Source organism: Parasteatoda tepidariorum, chromosome 8 (assembly GCF_043381705.1).
Source record: "Parasteatoda tepidariorum isolate YZ-2023 chromosome 8, CAS_Ptep_4.0, whole genome shotgun sequence".
Lineage (NCBI taxonomy): Eukaryota > Metazoa > Arthropoda > Arachnida > Araneae > Theridiidae > Parasteatoda > Parasteatoda tepidariorum.
This window is the reverse complement of record NC_092211.1, coordinates 48,472,933-48,493,512: the sequence shown is the minus strand read 5'-3', so window position 1 is coordinate 48,493,512 and position 20,580 is coordinate 48,472,933. Positions and strand designations below refer to the sequence as shown.

General features: G+C 30.7%; 2 protein-coding genes across 5 annotated transcripts in view; both read right to left on the bottom strand.

Moving 5' to 3' along the window:
* LOC107452962 (carnitine O-acetyltransferase) overlaps nt 1-5,588 on the bottom strand; it is a 33,997-nt gene extending 28,409 nt beyond the window's left edge. Inside the window, exons 1-2 of the mRNA XM_016069598.3 lie at nt 5,329-5,588; nt 3,319-3,525 (exon numbers count right to left, since the gene is read on the bottom strand). Of these exons, the coding sequence (XP_015925084.1) occupies nt 3,319-3,525; nt 5,329-5,355 (234 nt within the window). The 5' untranslated portion in view covers nt 5,356-5,588. The remainder of the gene's footprint in view (nt 1-3,318; nt 3,526-5,328) is intronic.
* Nucleotides 5,589-7,846: 2,258 nt separating this feature from the next.
* The window catches only part of LOC107452963 (NADPH oxidase), a 41,460-nt gene continuing 28,726 nt past the window's right edge, over nt 7,847-20,580 (bottom strand). For 2 of the 4 annotated variants that reach the window (XM_071183852.1, XM_071183851.1), the window contains exons 12-15: nt 19,063-19,272; nt 14,025-14,291; nt 12,984-13,114; nt 7,847-7,868 (exon numbers count right to left, since the gene is read on the bottom strand). In XM_071183852.1, the coding sequence (XP_071039953.1) occupies nt 7,862-7,868; nt 12,984-13,114; nt 14,025-14,291; nt 19,063-19,272 (615 nt within the window). In that variant the 3' untranslated portion in view covers nt 7,847-7,861. Of the gene's footprint in view, nt 7,869-12,893; nt 13,115-14,024; nt 14,292-19,062; nt 19,273-20,580 lie in introns of those variants that run through there. The other 2 variants (XM_016069601.3, XM_016069600.3) reach the window with 1 other exon arrangement.

Here is a 20,580-nt window from a genome sequence, read left to right as displayed (position 1 = left end):
GGTTAAGACTACGGATTTATGCATGGTTTTGAAAATACCAATATTTTTAGTACAGCATTCTTATGATACACGAATTTCAAATGTTAGTTATCACGTTTGACGTTAATATTCACATAATTTAAAAACCACATATCGCAATTCATATTCACACACTTTAAAAATCATAGATTGTAGTCTTCTCTCAATTTAAAAATCACACATCTCAATTCATATTCACGCAATTTAAAAACCACTTATTACGTCTTTTATTCATGCAATTTAAAAATCACACATTGGTTACTCGTGTTCACGCGATTTAAAAATCAGGAAAAGAAAAACACCACCTGGGACAAATTTTCAAATTATCAAGTTACTTGCCTAAAGTTAAATACTGCCCACAACAACGGCTTCTGTCGAAAGGCTGTTTTCAAAATGAATTTGGTATGTTCAAAATCAAGGAACAGTCTTTAAACAAAATCATTAAATTTTCATTCAATGGCCTGAAAAAGCTATCACATAATCAAATAGATAAAACTATCATAAAATTTGAAAATTTTGCCATTTGAAGGATAATCATTACGAAAATTTTTAAACTTTTTTCTATCTACGTAGGCCATTTTGTATAATTTATGATCATATGCTGGGAAAAAATTTGTATATCATAAAATTTTAACTGCAAAAAAATGAAATCAAGATAAAAATCAGTAATGTAAGCTTTAATTAATTGATAATATATGTGTAGTAATTGTAAATAGTGTTATGTTAAAAAAGTTTTGATCATAAAGAGTTGCAAACAAGTATTTTATTAGTTTTGTATTATTAAGAAAATAGTTCCTTCAAAATTAACGTTTTCTTTCCTCTCCCAGTCCCGACGTCTTATAATTTATTTGAAATAAATATTTTAAAGTTGAAGTAGATGCCTTACTAAATGTTCAATATTATTTTTGTAATATGTAATGTGATAAAAAAATATGAATTGTCCCATTGCTTTTAATTATTTCAATCATCTGAATTTTTTTTCTTCTGATAAATTGATTCCGATTCTGTTTTATTTTCTGAGTAATCAGTTTTTCAAGTTCTAATTTTAAACATTTAAAAGTATTTAATTTTATGCCAATATATTTCAGGGTTAACTGATAAAAAGAATTCAGGGCCTAGTACAATGATGTTTTTATAACAATTACTACCTACAATTACTGTCAACATGTCTAAATACTTTGGCATGCGACCCTTCACTCAAAATGGTTCTGCACCCCTAACTTAGGACAACAATTTTTAAATCACAAATCCATTTAAATTATTACTTCAATGAACTAGCTAAGTCAAGTATTAACCTAGAGATATCAAATAGTATAAGAATTACTATAATCAAATGAGAATTTTAATAAGTAAATGAAGCTCATTTCCAAACCGAAGTATAAAACAAATCAAAAAGAGCCAAATAAAAATAAATAATATAAAATAAGCATAATTTGCTGAAATAAATAAAAATCACACTAGTAAATAAACATTTAAATAAATTTATACAAACTATTTTGTTGATGCTTAAGTTCCTGCATTTTTTTTTTTAATTGAAAAAATTTCCGTTGAAAATTAATTTTTTTGGCATAATTTTTTGTGTTATTCGAAAGAGAATTTTTTGCTCAATAAAATAGTGTATTTATTTTTCCTGTTGACATTAGATTTTGTTACTTTTTAGAGCATTTAAATGGAGTGTCAAGTCGATAAAAACGAGCATCTCTGACACCACCTTCTTTTTGCGTTTAATCGGCGTGCCAAAGTCACAGATGCTGCTAGAGAGATTTGACTTTGTATGGAGATGGTGCTACAGCCAACAGAACCTGCTCAAGATTTTTTTACGAAGTTCAAAACTGGCAATTTTGACCTCAATGACGCACTTCGTTCTGGATGACCAAGTGAGTTCAATGAAGAGCGTTTGAATCAACTTCTGCACGAAGACACACGTCAAACAACCAGAGAATTAGCGGAAAAAATGGATTGCGATTAATCGACTATAGTTCAACACCTGGGAGCCAGGTTAAAAAACTTGGCGCATGGTTTCCTCGTGCTTTGAGCGTAAACAACAGAAATCAATGTTCCACTACTGCTGCCAGTTTGCTTGCCCGTTACCGCTCAATTCATGGACACAAGCAAAGATTCCTTTATTGCATCGTTATTGGTGATGGAAAATGGTGTTTGTACGTCAACATGAAACTGCGCGAAGAATGGTTAAGCCCGGAAAAACAAGCGACCCTGCGAGCGAAGCAAGATCTTCATCCTCGGAAGACAATGGTGTGTGTCTGGTTGGACTGGGAAGGCATTATTCACTATGAATTGCTTGACAGGAACCAAACAGTAAACACAGAGCCTTATGTTCAACAGATGCACCGCCTCAACAAAAACATCCGATCGACAAAAAGGCATTATTCTCTAACACGACAACGCCCAACATCATATCGCCAATATGACCAAGGAAGCTATTCAAATGTTTGGCTGGGAAGTGCTGCCACATCCATCATATTATCCGGACTTGGCGCATTCAGATTTTCACCTCTTCCGATCGCTTTCAAATGCTATGGCGTTTTGTTCAATAATGACGTCGAATTACGGGCTTGGTCGGGCGACTTTTTCAAGATGCTTCCGGGTGATTTCTACCGAAGAGGCACCGGAAAACTCCTCGAACATTGGGAGGAAGTCGTAAACAATGGAGAGTACATTATTGATTAAATTGTTGTTATATATCAGAAAATATATCATATTTCAGAAAATAAAACACGGGAGTTTATTGGTGGATTAACGATAAAAAAATATTGGTAATAATGCATGGTTATTGTGATTAGAGATTGAAATTTTTGCTATGTAATTAAATTTTAAAATTTTTTTAATAATCCAATCATAAAAATAAAAGGTAATTGCTTAACATTTTATGTAACATAAAAAATCTTTTAATATTCTTTTAATTTACATTTAATTAATTTATTAGTTAAATAACTGAAAAACAAACCATATTTAAAAGGAAAGAAATTAGGTGAATAGAATACTGTACTTTGGGGGTCAGAAATCCGAATGTTTATTCAAAGAAAGTACGTTTCTGTGTGTGATTTTATAACTTAAAAAAATATCATTTGCAGTTATTAATTAGCATATTTTAGGTCACCCACTTGAACCATAAAGAGTGAGTAATAGAACATGAAGATTCGATCATTAGACCAAAAGTTATTCAGGGTGGTCCTTTTTTTGGTGCACTGTACATCTTTCTCCCATAAAAAAAGTATTATATTTAAGAGAGTAAATTTTTTCAAGAACTTTTATTAAAAATATAGAAAGCAATAAACTCACTCTTGAGGTATTAAGGTATTCTTCGTCTGAGAGAAATGGACGAACTGACCATAAATACTTTTCTAATGATTTTTGAAGAGGTGGGACTGGAAGCCTAGGCAATGATTCTTGGTGAGCAGCCATTTCTTTATTCATTTTTATGTTGTTAAATGAAAAAGCAGAAGTAACAAAATGCTGTTTGCTAGAATATAGTCCGAGTCTTTCAATCTGGAATAAAAACAGGTTATTAAAAGTACATTATATTATCGTCTAATATACCACTACATGATTGAAAGAAATCTAAATAATTTGATTACTAAAAATTTGTACTTTAAAACAGAAAATATGATATCTACAAAAGAGTTATTCTACTTTCAAAACGTTTGTAATTTTTACATATATATTTATTTTTGTTTTGGATAGAAATCATGCTCATTTGCAAATACTAAGTTGCAATTCCAATATAGAAGACATCTAGTTGGTTTTTATTATGTTCACATTCCAGCATTTTAGAATAATATGGCACATTATTCTATTTTACTTTAAACTCTTCTGATAGTCACTCCTCATTCTTAAACAAATTTTAAAGAAACTTTAGAGATTGACAAATAAAATTCATTTAAAATATTTTAAATAAAGATTAGTTTTAAAATTTATATAGAATTATTTTTTTCAGGACACCTTATTTTAAAAAGTAAAGATTATATAAGATATTGGATAAACTTATTTATTAAGTGATTAAATGCTTAAATATAACTAAATTTTTTAACATGTATAAGGAGGATGTGAACATGGTAAAAAATAATAATGCTCGTGGTAAAAATAATACAAGAAAACACATAAAAAATTGGAATTAACTAGATTAATGAAGAACTTGGTGAATGAATGACTATGCTAATAATTTTTTTGGAGATATTCAGCTATTATGGATGAGACATGATTAATAATAATTTTTATAAGATAAATTTAATTCTAAAATGTAATAGAACATTAAGTTAAAGTTCCTTACAAAAACATCCAATTTAATTCAATGTCATCTAATTTTAAAATTTGGCATAATAAATTGATGTTCAGTAATTAAAAGCAACTATAAATTATTTGCCATTCCAAGATAGACGAGTATTTTCGAAATGACATTTCAGATTCTCCATTAAGCTCTTTAAAAATATAGGATAAAATATACTGCCAATAGAAGAAAGATATACATAAACCTTCTCAGCATTAGTCTCAGCTTTTTTGGAACTTTCAGAGGCAGATTTTCCAGCATCAAAAAACTAATTTCTACATGTTATTGAATGGTAAAAATGTAGGAGAAAAATTTCTGAATAATTTAATTTAGAAGCTTAACATTTGGAACGTTAGTAAAAATACTTAATTTTTTTTGGAACAATGATTAAGGAAATTATTATTAAATATAAAATTATTTCCAAAGCAGAAAACATATTGGTTTACTTAAAAATGTGTTTAATGCTAATGAAATCAATAATTAGATTTTAAACTACAACACACAACAGTTAACTGAAATTTATTAAAAATATACAAAGCGTAACTCGTCACAACAATTGAACGAGATATGTTATCTTTATAAATAAGATTAGAAGTCTCAGGGAAATAAAATATAAAGTACAATTTTAAACAATAATTTGGTAGCAATGTTAATTTATGACAAAGATTGCTTTCTAACAGTACCATAAAAATAAAGCCCGATGAGGAAAATTTACTCTAAATTCCGTCAGGAAAATATTACACAATGCAGGTTGCAAGGTGATAAATTAGTAGAATAATTGGCTGTCGTAGTGTAACGACCTTTCTAAAGAGAAATAAAGAAAAAAATATTTCCAAATAATATCACAATGACAGTTGTTTTGCGAATTACATTAATTTTTTAAAAGTGAATAAGTTTAAAAATTTGGATAATGTTTCGATATTGAAAAAGAAACTAAATATCATAAGCATTATTTTATACAAAAAATTACTATAAATACAATCAGAGAGATTTTAGTTTTATTATATTAATTTAAAAATAATTACCAATCTAATGGATAACCTAGAAATCATTATTAAAAAAATGTAGATACTTTAAATATCAAGCATGAAACATAAACTATGTGTTTAAGTACTTGTCTGGTTACAATGGTGTGAGCATTTAATCGAAATACATTAAAGGAAGTACATTAAGAAAGATATAAGATTCCAGTAACAGTGTATTAAATCAATTTAGTAGTTTATAAATCTTTTTACATCTCATCCCTCATTTTTATAGTTTATGTTTTGTTTATTGTTTACTTTAATATTGTTGCCAGACTACGGCACAAATAATTAATTTGTAGCATTAAAGCTAAAAGCTAATAGAATATCGAAATATTTACTGCTAATGCGTTCTTTCAATTTGAGGAATGGTTGTCACTGCATGTGATTCACGTAACTCTGATCGCCGTCAAGAAAGGAGGAGAACCTAATACACTGGTGTGCAGAAATTTAGGACAAAGTGGTTTTTAAAATGTAAGTGTGAACAGTGTTGAAAATTGAAAAAATCATACTATAGGATCCTCAAAATGTAAGAATATGGGCAAGTAAGCAACTTGCAAAGAAAAAAATATTTAAACCTCAGAACAATTGTTCTGAGGTTTGAATATTTTTTATTTTGAAGCATACATTTCAATAAAGTTCCTTATTAATAAGGAACTTTATTGAAATGTATGCTTAGACACAATTGTACAAATGACCAAAACATCAATGTTACACGGAATTGGCGAGAAAATTTCAGCCTTTAAAATGTTAAGAAGCTCTTGAGGAATTGCTTCCCATTCCTGTTGTAGAGCTAATCGCAGATGCGGAATTGTTACTAGCGATTGGGGACTTTCCCTAGAGTGGCCTACACGCATTTAATAAGATTGATATCTGAGAATCTTACCGGCCATTTCTGCGTGCATTATCTTCCAACAGTTTTGTGATAGCCACTGTACGATGAGGTGTAGCATTATCGTCCATGAAGAGAAAGAGGAACTCAGAACCCACAACACCTCTAAAAAGACGCGCACGAGGAAGGAGAACCTCAGTACAAAAAAAAAAAAAAAAAAAANAAAAAAAAAAAAAAAAAAAAAAAAAAAATATGTAAAGCGGGCACCAGTGACTGAACTACCTTAGAAGATGAATAGATCAGTACGGGTACCAAGCATGATATCACCCTATGTAAGGACTCCGCCTCCCCCAAATCAGTCTCTTTCGATAATGATAGAGGGGTCATTGCTTGTTCCTAGCTCTCTCTAGATGCGTTTGAGTACAGAATCACTGGAAAGACTAAATCGGCTCTCATTCTTGAGGAGTACTCGACCCCATTGCGAATCTGTCCTGTTGTTGTGTTCCCGACACCACATTAAACAGCGACTCCGGTGAACTGGCGTCAACGGAACGCATCATACTGATCGTTGTGATACCACCCTTTTTCAGTTTCTTGGCAACGGTAAAACTCGGTATCGGGCGTGGAGTACTTTGCTGTGTGTACCATTCCACTGCGGGATCTTCCAATATTGAGAATTAGATGAGAATGCTGAATCCTCGCAGTAAATTTGACATTCGTTTGATTTTATTTTGTGTAAAATTTTTCAATTTTCTGGGTGTATATTTAGAAAAAAAAAAGGTCTGCTCTCAACTTAATTTGCAAAAAGCCATATGCTTAGAAAAGAATTTAAAAAGTTTGAAGGAATTGCATTGATTAGATTGGTAGTGGATATTTTAGAGAAAAATCCAGTATTTATGATCAAATATTTGCTATAGTTTTGAGTACTTACGTTATTGCGATTTTTACGTTCTGATACCCATATTTCCTTGGACCACAAGGGTCCTCATATCGAGTGTCAACAGTATTTAACTCATTAGAATATGTTTCCCTAATTTAAAAAAGTTTCATTTTTGAATTTCATAATATTTTTATAAACTAATTATAAAGTATATTTCGGCATAATAGATATTAGAATAAAAATATCTTGGAATATTCTGTCTTGGAATATTAAAATGATGATTTTCGTATTTTAAAAAGATGAGCAGAAAAAATAAATGAAAAATACGTATCTTAATAATACATCTTAAGTTATAAGCACTTTTATGCTTTTAAACATGATTGAGTTGAAAAATTTTCCGTTCTTTCATATTTCTTGTAATTTTTTCTAATAGAAAAAAAGTATAGGAGTTAAAAAAACAACTGTAAATTTTAATAATTTTTTCTAATATTATTCGTGATATAGAAGTCTTATTTATTTATTGTGTACCATCTCATTTATAATCACCAATATTTTTTAAATATCGCAATATCTTTCGACTCTGCATCAAAAGCTAAAGCTAGCTTAGAGCTAACATTTATTTCGTTATTATTACACATACATATGCAGGGTTGTGTGCTCATTGAAAAGACGGCTTGTGAGCCCTTGTCATACAGAAGCACATAAAAAACAAATTCGAGAAAGACATTACAAATATACATCCTGGGTTACGGCGAAGTTCGAATCCGCTTCCTCCGCATTCTAGAGTTTGGTGGATCAGCAAGACCGTTCTGCAATAGAGGCCTCTAAGAACTGAAATAAAATAAAATAAAAATGTCCCTGAGAACTCAATGCCTTTTTCAATAGTTAAATTTCAATAGTTAAATACTTTTTTTATTTATTGTTACTTACGTAAATAGAGGCTTAGGTGCACATTTCAAAAAATGGCTTATAAGTTCTTGTTAAGTTAAAAAAACAGAGAGCAAAAGTTATAACAAGGATTGCGGCAGGTTTCGAACTCGCTACACCTTTGCTATAGAGCATTTGTGGAACAAAGAAACAGCTTGACTAGAAAGGCCCTGATGTATAATGCAAAACACAAATTCGTTTAGTGTCTCAAAACCGATTAAATTTCTTTTCTCTCGGTGGCAATTAAGAGTTTAAAGAAACTGAATCATAAAATGAACAGAAATGAGAAGTTAAAAATAAACTATATACAAATGAGGGCCTCTTTGGCAAGGACCGTTCTCGCTGGATGCTATTTTTTGCATGCGAAAAAATTGCATGTGACTGAGAACCAGATTTTTGAAAATATTTACCCTCGAGAAACTGGCAGTCCAGTTTCTTGTTCGGATGTTATAAAATCGTATCCAGTGAGATAAGGCCATTGAGCTGCCTTGTCGATTCGTCAAGCGATTCATAACCTCTAGTTAACGGGGGCTCGAAAAAACACAGTAAATCTGAAAGTGTCATTGCGATGTTCATCTACAAATCGCGTTATTTGTTCTTCTATTTTAAAAGGGCTTTTAAGTAATCTTTGTAATGAGCACACAAGCCAGCATATGTATGTGTAGCAATAAATAAACAACCATGGGGCCTTCCAAGCCCAGTAATTCTGTTGCTCTTAGCGCAAAGAATGTGAGTTCGAGTCCCGTTGAAATCCATGGTGTTATAAGTCTCTAATTTGTTCTATTTTTCAGCTCGACAAGGACTTTTAAACCGTATTGAGCACACAATTCTGCATTTACATGTATAGTATATTTTCGCTTCAATTATATACATTAATTCATAGTAGTTACAAACAGGGTGTTCTGAATCAAGCATTATTTATTTACACACGTAAATGGATTAGAGTACTCAATACAGGAAACTAATTAGAAATGTTAAAAAAGGGCTAGACACAAAGAACAGATTGCACGAATTAGAGAAAGACAATAGAAGATGCATCCTTGATAGCACAGATTCAAACTAGCTACGTCTACGCTTCAGTACGCAGGCTACAAGCTAACGGTTTAAAAAATTTTTTTACTGGAAAACGATTAAGGTTTTTATATATATATCTTCATGTATAGGATGATATATTTTTACAAAGTATCCGATGTTAGCTCAAATTTTTTTTTTGACAGATGGTTTAGCGGATATTAATTCCATAAATCAAAGAAAAATTATGAATCAAACCATGTGTAATATTACGACAAGTGATTACGGCTGACGGTAAATATTTTGAAAATATTAATGTACTATTTTGATTTATTAAAATGAAATTGAGATGAGACTCAATTATTTTTCTGCAGCACCTTTTGTAGAAACATTTTGAACTAACACCAGAAAAGTTCAATTAGGAAATTTCAAATCCGTCAGATTTATAAGCTGCAAGAATAAAAATTTTAAAATTATCGGTACAACTAATATACATTTTTCGAAAACCGTTAGTTTAATTTAAGATAGCCAGCAATATCGATAATCTGTGTAAGGTATGTATTGTATATTATGCAACATATTTTCAAAAGCAAAGTGCTTAAGAGCTATATTTTAGTTTTAATGTAAGCAAGTCCAATGGCAAATTTAAATTAAGCAATGGGCTAATGGCAACGGTCTGAGAAACACCCCGTAGGATGATCCGAGCACACGGCATCACTATTTTGATCCTTTGCAGAGGAGAAAACTCCTCCATTTTGATATATATCTGTGAGAAGTCGGGCACTTTATATTAGAACAGTTTAACGAGGACCAATAACCCCGTTCACTGGTTCCCATCATAGACTCATTAGAGGGGTCACCCTCCCGTTTACTGACCACTATTCAAGATGCTTGACTTCTATGTTCTTCTGTGAACTAAGTCTTTACGATCAGTCTACTTGGGATCAGCACGGTGAACCGGGTTTGAATCCAATGATAACTGGTCGATCCGGATTCTACTTTCGGCTCGCATCGACAAAGTGATGACGGGCCAATTGTGGGAGGTTTTTCCCTCCATATAGCGCAAATGCGGTTAGTTCCATTAAAAAGTTATCCACGAAGACTAATTCGACTCAAATTCTTGATCCAAGATTTCCCTTGCTTTTTCTTAATGTTGTTCTAAATTACAAGACTACGGAGTTGAAACATTGATAATCAAACTCAAAATTTTATCTGTTCAACACGGGTTTTAAAATAAAGTTTGCGGAGAAAAAGAGGAATTCCTGTTCCTCCTTTCAAGTTCCTGAAGGAGAAACAAAAAATTATTAAGTAGAGCTGCACTTGTTTGTTGAATTTCTGTTCCGTAGAATTCTCTTGAAAGTTAATGTTCTTTCGTGTTTGTGGTTGTCATTTATCATAATCAGCAGCAAGTTTTCAGTGCTGGCTAAGTGTGCCATACACTGGATGGCTAGGTCGATATAGCAGATTTTAAATCCTCGGAAAAGTACCTCGAAGAACTTATTCTAAGCTCCTTGAGTTCGATTTGGTCTGGCCTTGTTTATGAATCATACAACTTAGTAAAATTTTATAACATATACGTCAACAGTTCATAGTTTCTTATATAGTTCGTCATCTTGAAGGCGATTGATGCAATAATGCGTGATTTGCACTTTTGAGCCACCAAGAATGGCTTATTTCACCGTATCTTTTACAACCAAACTATTCAGGTGTGCACTGTGCTCCACCGGCTACTGCTTAACTAAGATGTTTTAAGTACAATTGACTAGTACTTTGATCCTTTCGCTCCAAAGTTAAAATGATTAAGATATTTTCTCAAATTCAACAACTTCCATAGTTTCGCATCCCTACTCTATAGGTCCTGAGAAGGCTTCAGGGCATGCTATAATGCCATACAGGTGTCGAAAAAGATGAATGTCTTTTCCATGCAATCGGCATATGAACCAATGAAATTTTACATATTTCTCAACTATTTACATATTTCTCAAGAATTTTAACACCTTAATACTTAATTCTGTATTAACTACAGTTCCATTGCACCAACTGATATCAAGTATTTTTCTGACCATTTTTTCCTGTCAAGTGATCAGTAATACTGGATGCAATGGAATCTGAATGTTCTGTAGCTGGTATCACGTGATTATGTTTGTAGACGTCGAATTCTATCAACTTTACATAATGTTGTTCAATTAGTTTTCTGCTCCTCTTTTTCTCCCCCTTTTCAATATTTCGTATTTAAATCCTCCCGGCCTTCAAAATATTGAATTATATTTTCTTCGGAGTTTCCTCGAAGAATTTTAGCCTTTTTTTTTCTTTATAGAGTTTATGATGCTTAATAGCTTTGGTCACATTGTCCTCTGCTATCAGACCATAATCAGTGAGAGTAGCAGATACTATTAAAGCAGTAGGAGGCAAAGCAACTTGCTGTTTGAGTCACTTTTAGAGCTGCGGGAAGTGATCTGAGAGCTTCTTTAAATATGTCTGCTTTGCTGTTCTGGATCTCTTCTTTTCGGATGCATTCAAAATATGACAGTTTTATCACTTTCTCCTGGGTCTTCGAATTCCGTGTTGTGCATGTCCTTTTCACTAATTTAGATGCCATCGATTTTCCTACGAGGCACCTGAACATTTTTAATGCGGCGTCCTTCTTCGGTTTGTAATTTCTTGTCTCACCATATTTTATTTGAGTGTCTGGCAAAATAATGATACCAATAACCTTTTTTCGTGTTGGGCAGTAATTTGATAGAAAATCACCTTTGTATGTTTCTCGAAATGGATTTTTTCTTGCGTGGTTTCTTAAAATTATTTCATTTCTTAAAATAATTTTTAAGACGCTTTACGACCCACTGTGTACATAACATGCACGTGATTGTTGCACTTTCTTTACATATCTGTATTATTCTTTCTATTTCAACGATCACTTTTTTACTTAGTGAAACAAATATTTTAGCTTTTGACTCTAACTTTAAAAAGAAAATATTTAATGACATCTTCGTATGTCGGTAGATTTCCGCCACTGAGTTCTTGAGAGATGACAAATATGACATAATTTCTACACTTCCGTGTTTTGATCATGTAAGGCATCTTTTAATAAATCATACTTGTAGCTTTCAATATTCAAAAGCAATTTCAGGACATATTTCCTCTATTACATTATTTTCAAATTCAGGTATTCCCCGTTTCGAAAGAAAAAGTTAGAATGTATGTTAAGTTTACGTTTGTCGTATAACTTATTAACTAGTTACAAGAAAAAGAAAACGAATGGTACAAGGTCATTTACTTAAATTTAGTTTTTAATAAAAACTGGTTGAGAGTTTTAATAAAGGCTTAGGAGCAAAAATGTTTAGTAACGGAAATGTTTGAGAGGTCATGTGCTTTTAGCTTCGAAACACTGATGAAAACGGATAACATCTTGTTGGTAAAATAAAAGAACATTATTTTATAAATTCAAAGTCATTGTGGGTTTTTAATAATGTTCAGAATACAATAATTTTTCATTTCATATTAAGGGTATTAAAATGAAACTTTTAAGGGGTCAAGATTTTTAAAAAGCGTTGTGTTCATCAAAAATGTAAAATGTTTGTTAAAATCTTGAAAAAGTCGAAATTTTAAAGAGTGTGGGATATCTAAAAAATATTTCAAATAGTTTTTTTTTATTTAGGAACTTAAAAGGAAACTTTTGTGTAAGCATGTGTGCAGTAATAGGTGGCTCTGACACACAGCTCAGTTTCAGCTTTTAGACAGTTTCTAGACTAGACAGAAGAAATCAGGGCATTTTCTTTGCGAACTTTCCAAACTTCTATTTTTTTTAAAACTATAATCCTGCAAAGTTGCTTCATGTAACAGATAATTTGTTACTCAAACTAAATAATGAAATTAGAAAATTGAAAATGTTATAAATTGCAAATAATAATTGGCACATTTATAGAACAATAAAACAGTAATTTATTTTATAAAAATAATTTCGATGAAAATTGTAAAAACATTAAAATTTTAACGAAATAAACGCACTAAAAAATTTCTTTTCTGAATCGGAATCCAAATTCATCACATTTGGTTTGCAATGTTTTTGCTAGTTGATTTGGCCCACAAAAAAATACTGTCACCTTTCCCTTCTGCTGCTCTGCAATTGAAGAAAACACCTGAAATAAAATATTCAGCTATTAATATTATTAAGTTTAGAGATTATTAAACTCAATTTTTTATGAAATTTCAATCTTAAGAAAGAATTTAAATTTCAGATTATTATTAAAAGCGCAATTAGGCCTTAATAGTTAGAGCAAAGTTCATGAAAATCTGAAACTGACTTTCTTAGTTAAAGGCATGTAGAAGATATCTTGCTCTCCTCACCGTTTGGACCGCTGGTTTATTACCTGTTTGACTGCCCCTTATCTTCAGTAGACAATCTTTCTTTTAGACGATCTTTCTAGCAAAGTTAACAGTTAACCGAACTTACAGTTAATAAAAAATAACTTTAAGTTTGTTCAATAGGAAAAGAAACGGCTTTAGGACTCCAGGAAACGCACAACTGAGAGATTTTATTCTGCATACAGAAACAAACAGAATTCATTACATTACAAGCCGGCTAAAACTTTTTCATGGCAACCAAGTTCGAGACAAAAATTTACTCTGAAAAGAAACAGTTACGATGCTTGTGCGAATACTGTTGTTTATTACTTACCACTAGAGTAATGTTGATCTATTTAAGCTCTCGAAAGAAAAAATTGGGCAATGGATTATTAACTATACATCTTAAAATCGGGCACAGTTTGGTGCGAATTTCTGGGTGGAATCATTAACAAATAATTTTTATTCGATTTATTATTTCAATTTTTATTAGATTTATCATTCCAATTTTTATTCGATTTATTACATAATTTAGATCTTTGGAGTTTAAGTTCAACCAACTGGGTGAACTTTGCTACAAATAAAAACATAATTTTATAAGTTATGTATGCTTAAAATAGAGTAAAATTGCTAAAGATTTATGAATTCATGAGCGAATTTTACAGTAAAATATGTGATTTAAAATTGAAATTAGAAAAATAGAACCTTGTTCCAATCTGGCCTGCCAGGTTGGGTTCGGCTTTTTAACCCTGTGATAAGATCTCTTTTCTCTTTCTTATAAAGAAGATCCAATGCCATTTGTAGACCCACTGCTTTCATATCTGTCCGGTGTAAGGCCGATGTTATATACATGTGGATATCCAGAAATCTGTCTTTCTCCTCAAGTTGAGCTTGTTCTATTTCGAGTTCACTGAGCAAATTCACAAACCACTCAAATGCACGCTGATGTCGATTGAGCCAGAAAAAATCCACCTGCAATAAAATGATTCTCAAATTTGGTGATTGGAAAACTTTCTTTAAGATACTTTTGAAAAAAAAAAGACTAGACACTAAAAATGAATATTAAAACATAAGTTTTAGAACTTCTCTAAAATTATTCAACCAATTTCGCTGAAATTTTGGATTTTGATAATTAAAACCAGTTTAACATGCTTAAACTAATTTTATTTCGATAATTAAAATAATCTACAGCTATATTACTCAAACTAAAAGACTAGTTTTTTTTAAAAGGTAATAACAGTTTCTGAGTTAAGAATGCTGGAAGTTCATTTAATTCTTCCCCTTTGAAATGGAAAATAGAAATAGAAATATTGAGGAGCACAAAAATAACTCTTAGAAAATTGTAGAACTGTTATAGATAAACAGTTTCTTTTCAAAAATGATTACTTGTTTCTCTAATTTATTTACATGGATTAAAGAAAAATATATGGCCTTTATGTATATTCTAGTTTCTGCATTTCTGATTTGATATAAAAACCTATTATTTACTAAACCTCCTTCTATGAAATATTTATAATCCATTTCATATAATATTCCTTAGCATATTCTTCTGTATGTAATATGATTATAAATACTTGCAAGACAAACAAAATTAATAAACACTTATTTCCTCAAACCTTTTTCAGAACTCAATCTGGCAGCGTCAATTTAGAATCAGATGGTAATCATGCGCATCAGCCAGACGCATCTGTCATTCATTTATTTATTTATTCAATTTTAATTTAATTCTTAACAAGAAATAAATTTCATCTCATTCTTCCCTGCATTTATGCTACTCTACTCACATCAACAAGATTTCTTCCAGATATAAACTGTATAATATTTTATATATTATTCTCTAGGGACATATTCAGACGTCTGGCATTTCCGACAGCGTACAAGGAGAAGTTTCAACTTCTCTTCGGGTAAGAAATATTCATTTTCGGAAATAAATTTCTTTCATTTCTTTTTTGAAGCTCAGTTTGACAAGGAAATATTTATTCGGACATTTTATACCCTTAGGTTAAGATGAGTTAAAAGGAAAGATACAATTAGACGATCACATATTTATTTAACAAATTTATAACTGGAAACGACGAGCAGATAGAATCATTTGACTTATTCTGATGTAATGTTCCAAAGTGAAGACATACAGCCTAAACAATACCATCTACTATCAATATCTTACAGATTTAAAAAAAATTGTAGTAGTACTTAAATGTGCACATTTTTTGACAACACACCGATTTATTAAAATTTGTAGTTACAAATTTTGGGGATCATGTTCGCGTGTATGAAAACTCGAAAAAGATGTTCATAGAATGAAAAGCATGCTTCTTATAACTGGTATGCACTATTCATCTATAATTTTAAAGATGAGAGGTTAGACGTCTAGATGAACTAAACAAACATTAATTATAAATTTGAGTACTCAGATTTGAAACTTAGATAAGTCGCAACGCCTGTCTCAATATTAAAGGAAATTTTATTACTAAAAATATTCCATTTAAGCTTAAAAGTTAAATAAAACAGGTTGAAACAGCGTATGCTAGTATTAAAAGCTTGCTGAGACGTAATTTTATTGAAAACTAAAACATTTGCACTTTCCTTTTTTAAATATTTTTGCAACGTTATAAGTAAATCTTGCAAGCTACTCCTTACATTTTCATTCACTCAGGTTTTCTAAAATTATTTTTTACTGCTGGTTCATTTGATTTTATTTGTTTGATAAACATGTCTGATAAATGATAAGACTGGTTTTAACTATTAAACATAAGTACTTATTGATTTAGTTATGCTGCGTTTTAGTTCTTTAACAGCGCCATTAAACTATTTTGATTTAAAAATAATTATTTAGCGATTCCAATTTGTGCATTCATTTAATACGTTGAACACTACGCTAATTTTACATGGCTTGCCCGTCTGCCCAAACTGTAATTAACTACAAACTAAAATTGCAAATGTTAGACAGATTTTGCTAGTTTTAAAAGGTTTAGCATGACATATATGACAAAAGTGGTGAGTTATATAAGACTACGAATTGTTTAAAAATAGTGGTGGATAAAAATCTACTAAATAGAATTTATTAAATCAAGAATCACTATAATTAAGTAAATTTTGAATAAATTTTCTGCAATTCCATAAAAGAGTAAATTTTATAGTTCTATATCATGTTATACGCTGTCAGACAGCTGTTTTTCGCGGCCTATGTGAAAGGTCAGTGTCAACACGTGGTGCAGACGCAGCCTAAATGTAATTTCAGTGTCAGCCACCGGTGGTTGACGCAGCCTAAATGTAATTTTAGTGTCAGCCACCGGTGGTTGACGCGACCTAAATGGAAAGTCCAGTGTCAGCCACCGATGGCTGACGCCGTGCTCAACGTGTTAATCGGCATTGAGCGGAAAAAAAGGAAATTTCATTTTATTATGGTGTAAAAAAAGCTCTTACAAATGTTATTGACTCGGAAAATAAATAAAAATATCGTTGAGTCAACAATGAAAACAATCTGCCTTAATTACAAACACAACTATAATCAATAATAGCAAATAAGTGTACAATTTGATTTTAACCAATTTGCTGATTATAATACATGGTATCCTCACAAATACCATTTTAGCCAAAACACATTTTTTTTTGTTTAAATTGTTAACATACGTTTACTGAATAACAATTATCCTTTAAATGAAAATATAAGCTTTATAAAAAATCAGCATTTATCGGTTATTGGTACCATGAAGCAACGTTTGTAAGATTCTGATTTACACTGGTCAAGGGAGCACGATAATGCACATAGGTGCATCGAATAGGACAATATCGTGCGTATTCTGCAAAGCGATAATTACTGAATATGATATTATTCCAAATGCTGCTAAATTTTATTTGGGAAAAAAATATTGACACCAATATAGAAATTAGATTTATTGGGAAAGTATCGTGATATGTTTTTGACAATGTATCGCAATATTAAAATTTTTACATATTAGTCATGGGTGTTAATATTTGTTTGAGTGACAACTCGAAAAAGCAGATGCCAGCATCCGATCCTTATAACCGATAAGTAGAAGATGAGACGATGGGTGTCAACAGCCGATAGATCCCCAAAAGTATCAAAATTATATATTTGAATATACACATTTAAGACTTAGATAAGTTAAGTCTTAACTCCTGGGTCTTAATTATAAGAAAAGTTTTTGATCACAAAAATCTTTCGTCTAGGTTTAAAGTTAAGTGAAACTAGTTTTCAGGCTGAAGTCTACTTCAATTATCAATTAAATGTGTTTTATAAATGTAAAGACTGATTAACTTTTTTCAAACTTAAATACTCATTTACTTGATTATGTTGTTTTTTAGTTCTTGAACAACGCCATTAAGCTAAATTATTTTTTTAAATTTTAATTTTGCATTATAATGTATTGTTTGCTGTTTTAGTTTTGTGCAATCCTTTAACTTAAAGAAATTTATAACATATTTTACAAAGTAAATTCACCGGCTTGCATAATTAGTAATAGAAAATAAGTGCACAATTTGATTTGATAAAGTTTCTAATTTGATTTATTATTCATCAAAGATGTCATTGAGATAATTAAATTTATTTTTAATGTTAGCGTATGTTTCACTGAACCTTTTAGTAAAAAAATGTCACCACGATACCATACGAGCATGTAGGAGACAAAAACTAAATCCACTTTCATTTGAGCAATATGAGTTTACCGTAAGTGTATGATTGTTTTGATTTTTGACTGTACGATTTTAAGTCTCGAAATTTCACTTATTTAAAAAGGCGGACTAGCTGGTCACTGGAGGCTGCAAGTAAGATATTTTAAAATTCATTTTGAAGCCAAACTAATTTGTAACACCAAATATGAAAACATCTCTTCAAACAGGACTATTTTAGTGCACCGCTTCAACTGGAAACGACCGAAACGGAACATTACCAAATACTCTTATTCAAATTCCAAAATTAACTGCAAAATATTTAACTTGCACAAAAGCAAATGTGTTTCAAGTACCTTAATTTAATTATTAATTACGCTTTTAAATAAATAAGACTTTTGTACGATCGCCAGTGACAGCCTTTGAGTGAAAGAGAATAGAATTAGCAGTTGAAAATACATAAAAGGAGAAATTAACTTAATTGAATTTGTAAATGTCGGTCTCATTGCATCTGGGGAAAATATTTTTTTGGATTCAGAAATACAAAGAGAACTGAAATTACTCCATGTAGTAACGCATATAATTAATAAGATTGTCATGTCTTACACGTCTCAACTGCAAATAAAGTCTTTTTAAGCAGTTTTCTTTTTAATTATTCGCTCGTAAAATACTCAAGTGGCGGCCTAATTCTAGCAAAGAATGCTCCAACATATCTGATAAAATGCTTTCAAGCCAAACTGGTTTTGGTCTTGATCGAGCAGCGGGAAACAAAGAAGTTAGTTCGTGTTTCAAAATACACCAGAAGACTTATTATTTCTATATTTTTTAAGAAATAAACATTTCTTCGTGTTGTGGAAGGACTTTTTTAAGCATGCAAAAAATTTTATGATGCTTAGAGATTCGAGAACATTAGAATTTATTTTCCCTTTTTGTATAAGGTATGTATTTTTTCAGAAGTTGATCAACATTTTCCGATTTCACCTTTAGAATTATCACCTTAATATACTATTAACTAATATACTATACATTCACTGTAAAAAACACTATATCAAGCTCTATTAATTTAATGAAATAAATGAAAAAATATAGAAACAGTTGTAAATGAACTTACCTTTTTAAGGTGCATGTTTGATACTGGAAGGGGATCAGACCATTTGTGGTTACAATTGGGGCATGTGTGCCTAGATTTTCTATATTGATACATAATGCTTTGCAATATACTGGCAAAAGGGGTTACTCCAATACCAGTACCAATCAGAACAGCATGCTTTGCGTGGAATATGTGGCGAGATGGAGATCCATAAGGTCCATCTAAATATATCTGAAAATAAAGAACTTATAATACCAGTTGCAGAATTTAGAAAATTCCCAAAATCAAAAATTAGTTGCAATTAACAGTAATTAGTAACAGTTCCAATCGCAAATATAGTTTTTTCTACAATAATTTTTTAAATTAAATTTTATTATTTGTTCACTGAGCCAAATGACAAATAGCTACGGAGTGGATTTAAGCTTCTTACAAAATTCACACATTTGAGAATTGCTTTGAATCGATTTAAAAAGCAATTTTTAATCAGGAAATAAAAGTAACAGAGGTTGCGTCAAAAAAAGAAAATTCGCAAGGAGCTTTAAGCATCAGACATTTAGATGAAGCTTCACACTGAAATTTTTCACCGAAATACGTCCGAGAAAGAATTGTTCACGTGAAAGAATTTTTTCTACCTCGAGCAGTTTATGTGCATGAAATTTTCATTTAAGGTATACTAGATAGAACAAAATACAGTATTCCTGGGTCAAAAACATCTAAAAATTATGGTCTGCGTATCTGTGGGAAAGTCTGATGAGCATTGTTTAAAATAGACGAATAGAATATTAAAATAAACAGAAATGGAACCAAGCTAGTATTGCTGGAATTCTAATTAGACTTGTTTAAGGCTACAGCGGACGTTCAAAAAATTTTTTTAGTTTTTATGCTACACTAAAACTTTTTTTATAACTTATGTATTCTATCAAGATATGCCCTTGCAAAAATTTTGTAAAAAATATTTGGACCATTTTTGAGAAATTTAAAATTTTTTAAAAAGAATTTCATCAATTTTAAAATGCTCCCAGCGGCTTAAATTAAAATTTTTATTTATTTTTTTTTAATATTCTTTTTTTAGAGATAAATGTTAAAAGCTTTATGCATTATATAGGAATTTTCCTAAATTTATTTTAAATTTATGACCAAAAAACAAATTTTATGTAGATTTTTGTTTCAAAATAAAGGTCGTTAGGTACATGAAACCCGATAACTCTTTTATTACTTGTTATAAAACAGAAACAAATGCATAAACTTAATCTAATATACATATAAATAACTAGAAAAAAATTTCATCTCAATAGGATGAAAACAAAGTCGACTGGAACATTTTGAATACGTGAAACATAACAAAATTTCAATTTTGAGAAAAACAGCTTTTTGTGTAAGAAAAGGGGCGTGGCTTCATAATGTGAAAACGAAACTACCCTATAACTTCTCAAAAAATGACGAAATTTAAAAACAAAAAATTCAATTGAAAAAGCAATGAAACAAGTGTCTAAATATGTCCCAAAAAAAAAACCCGAAATTTTTATCAATTTTTGGCAA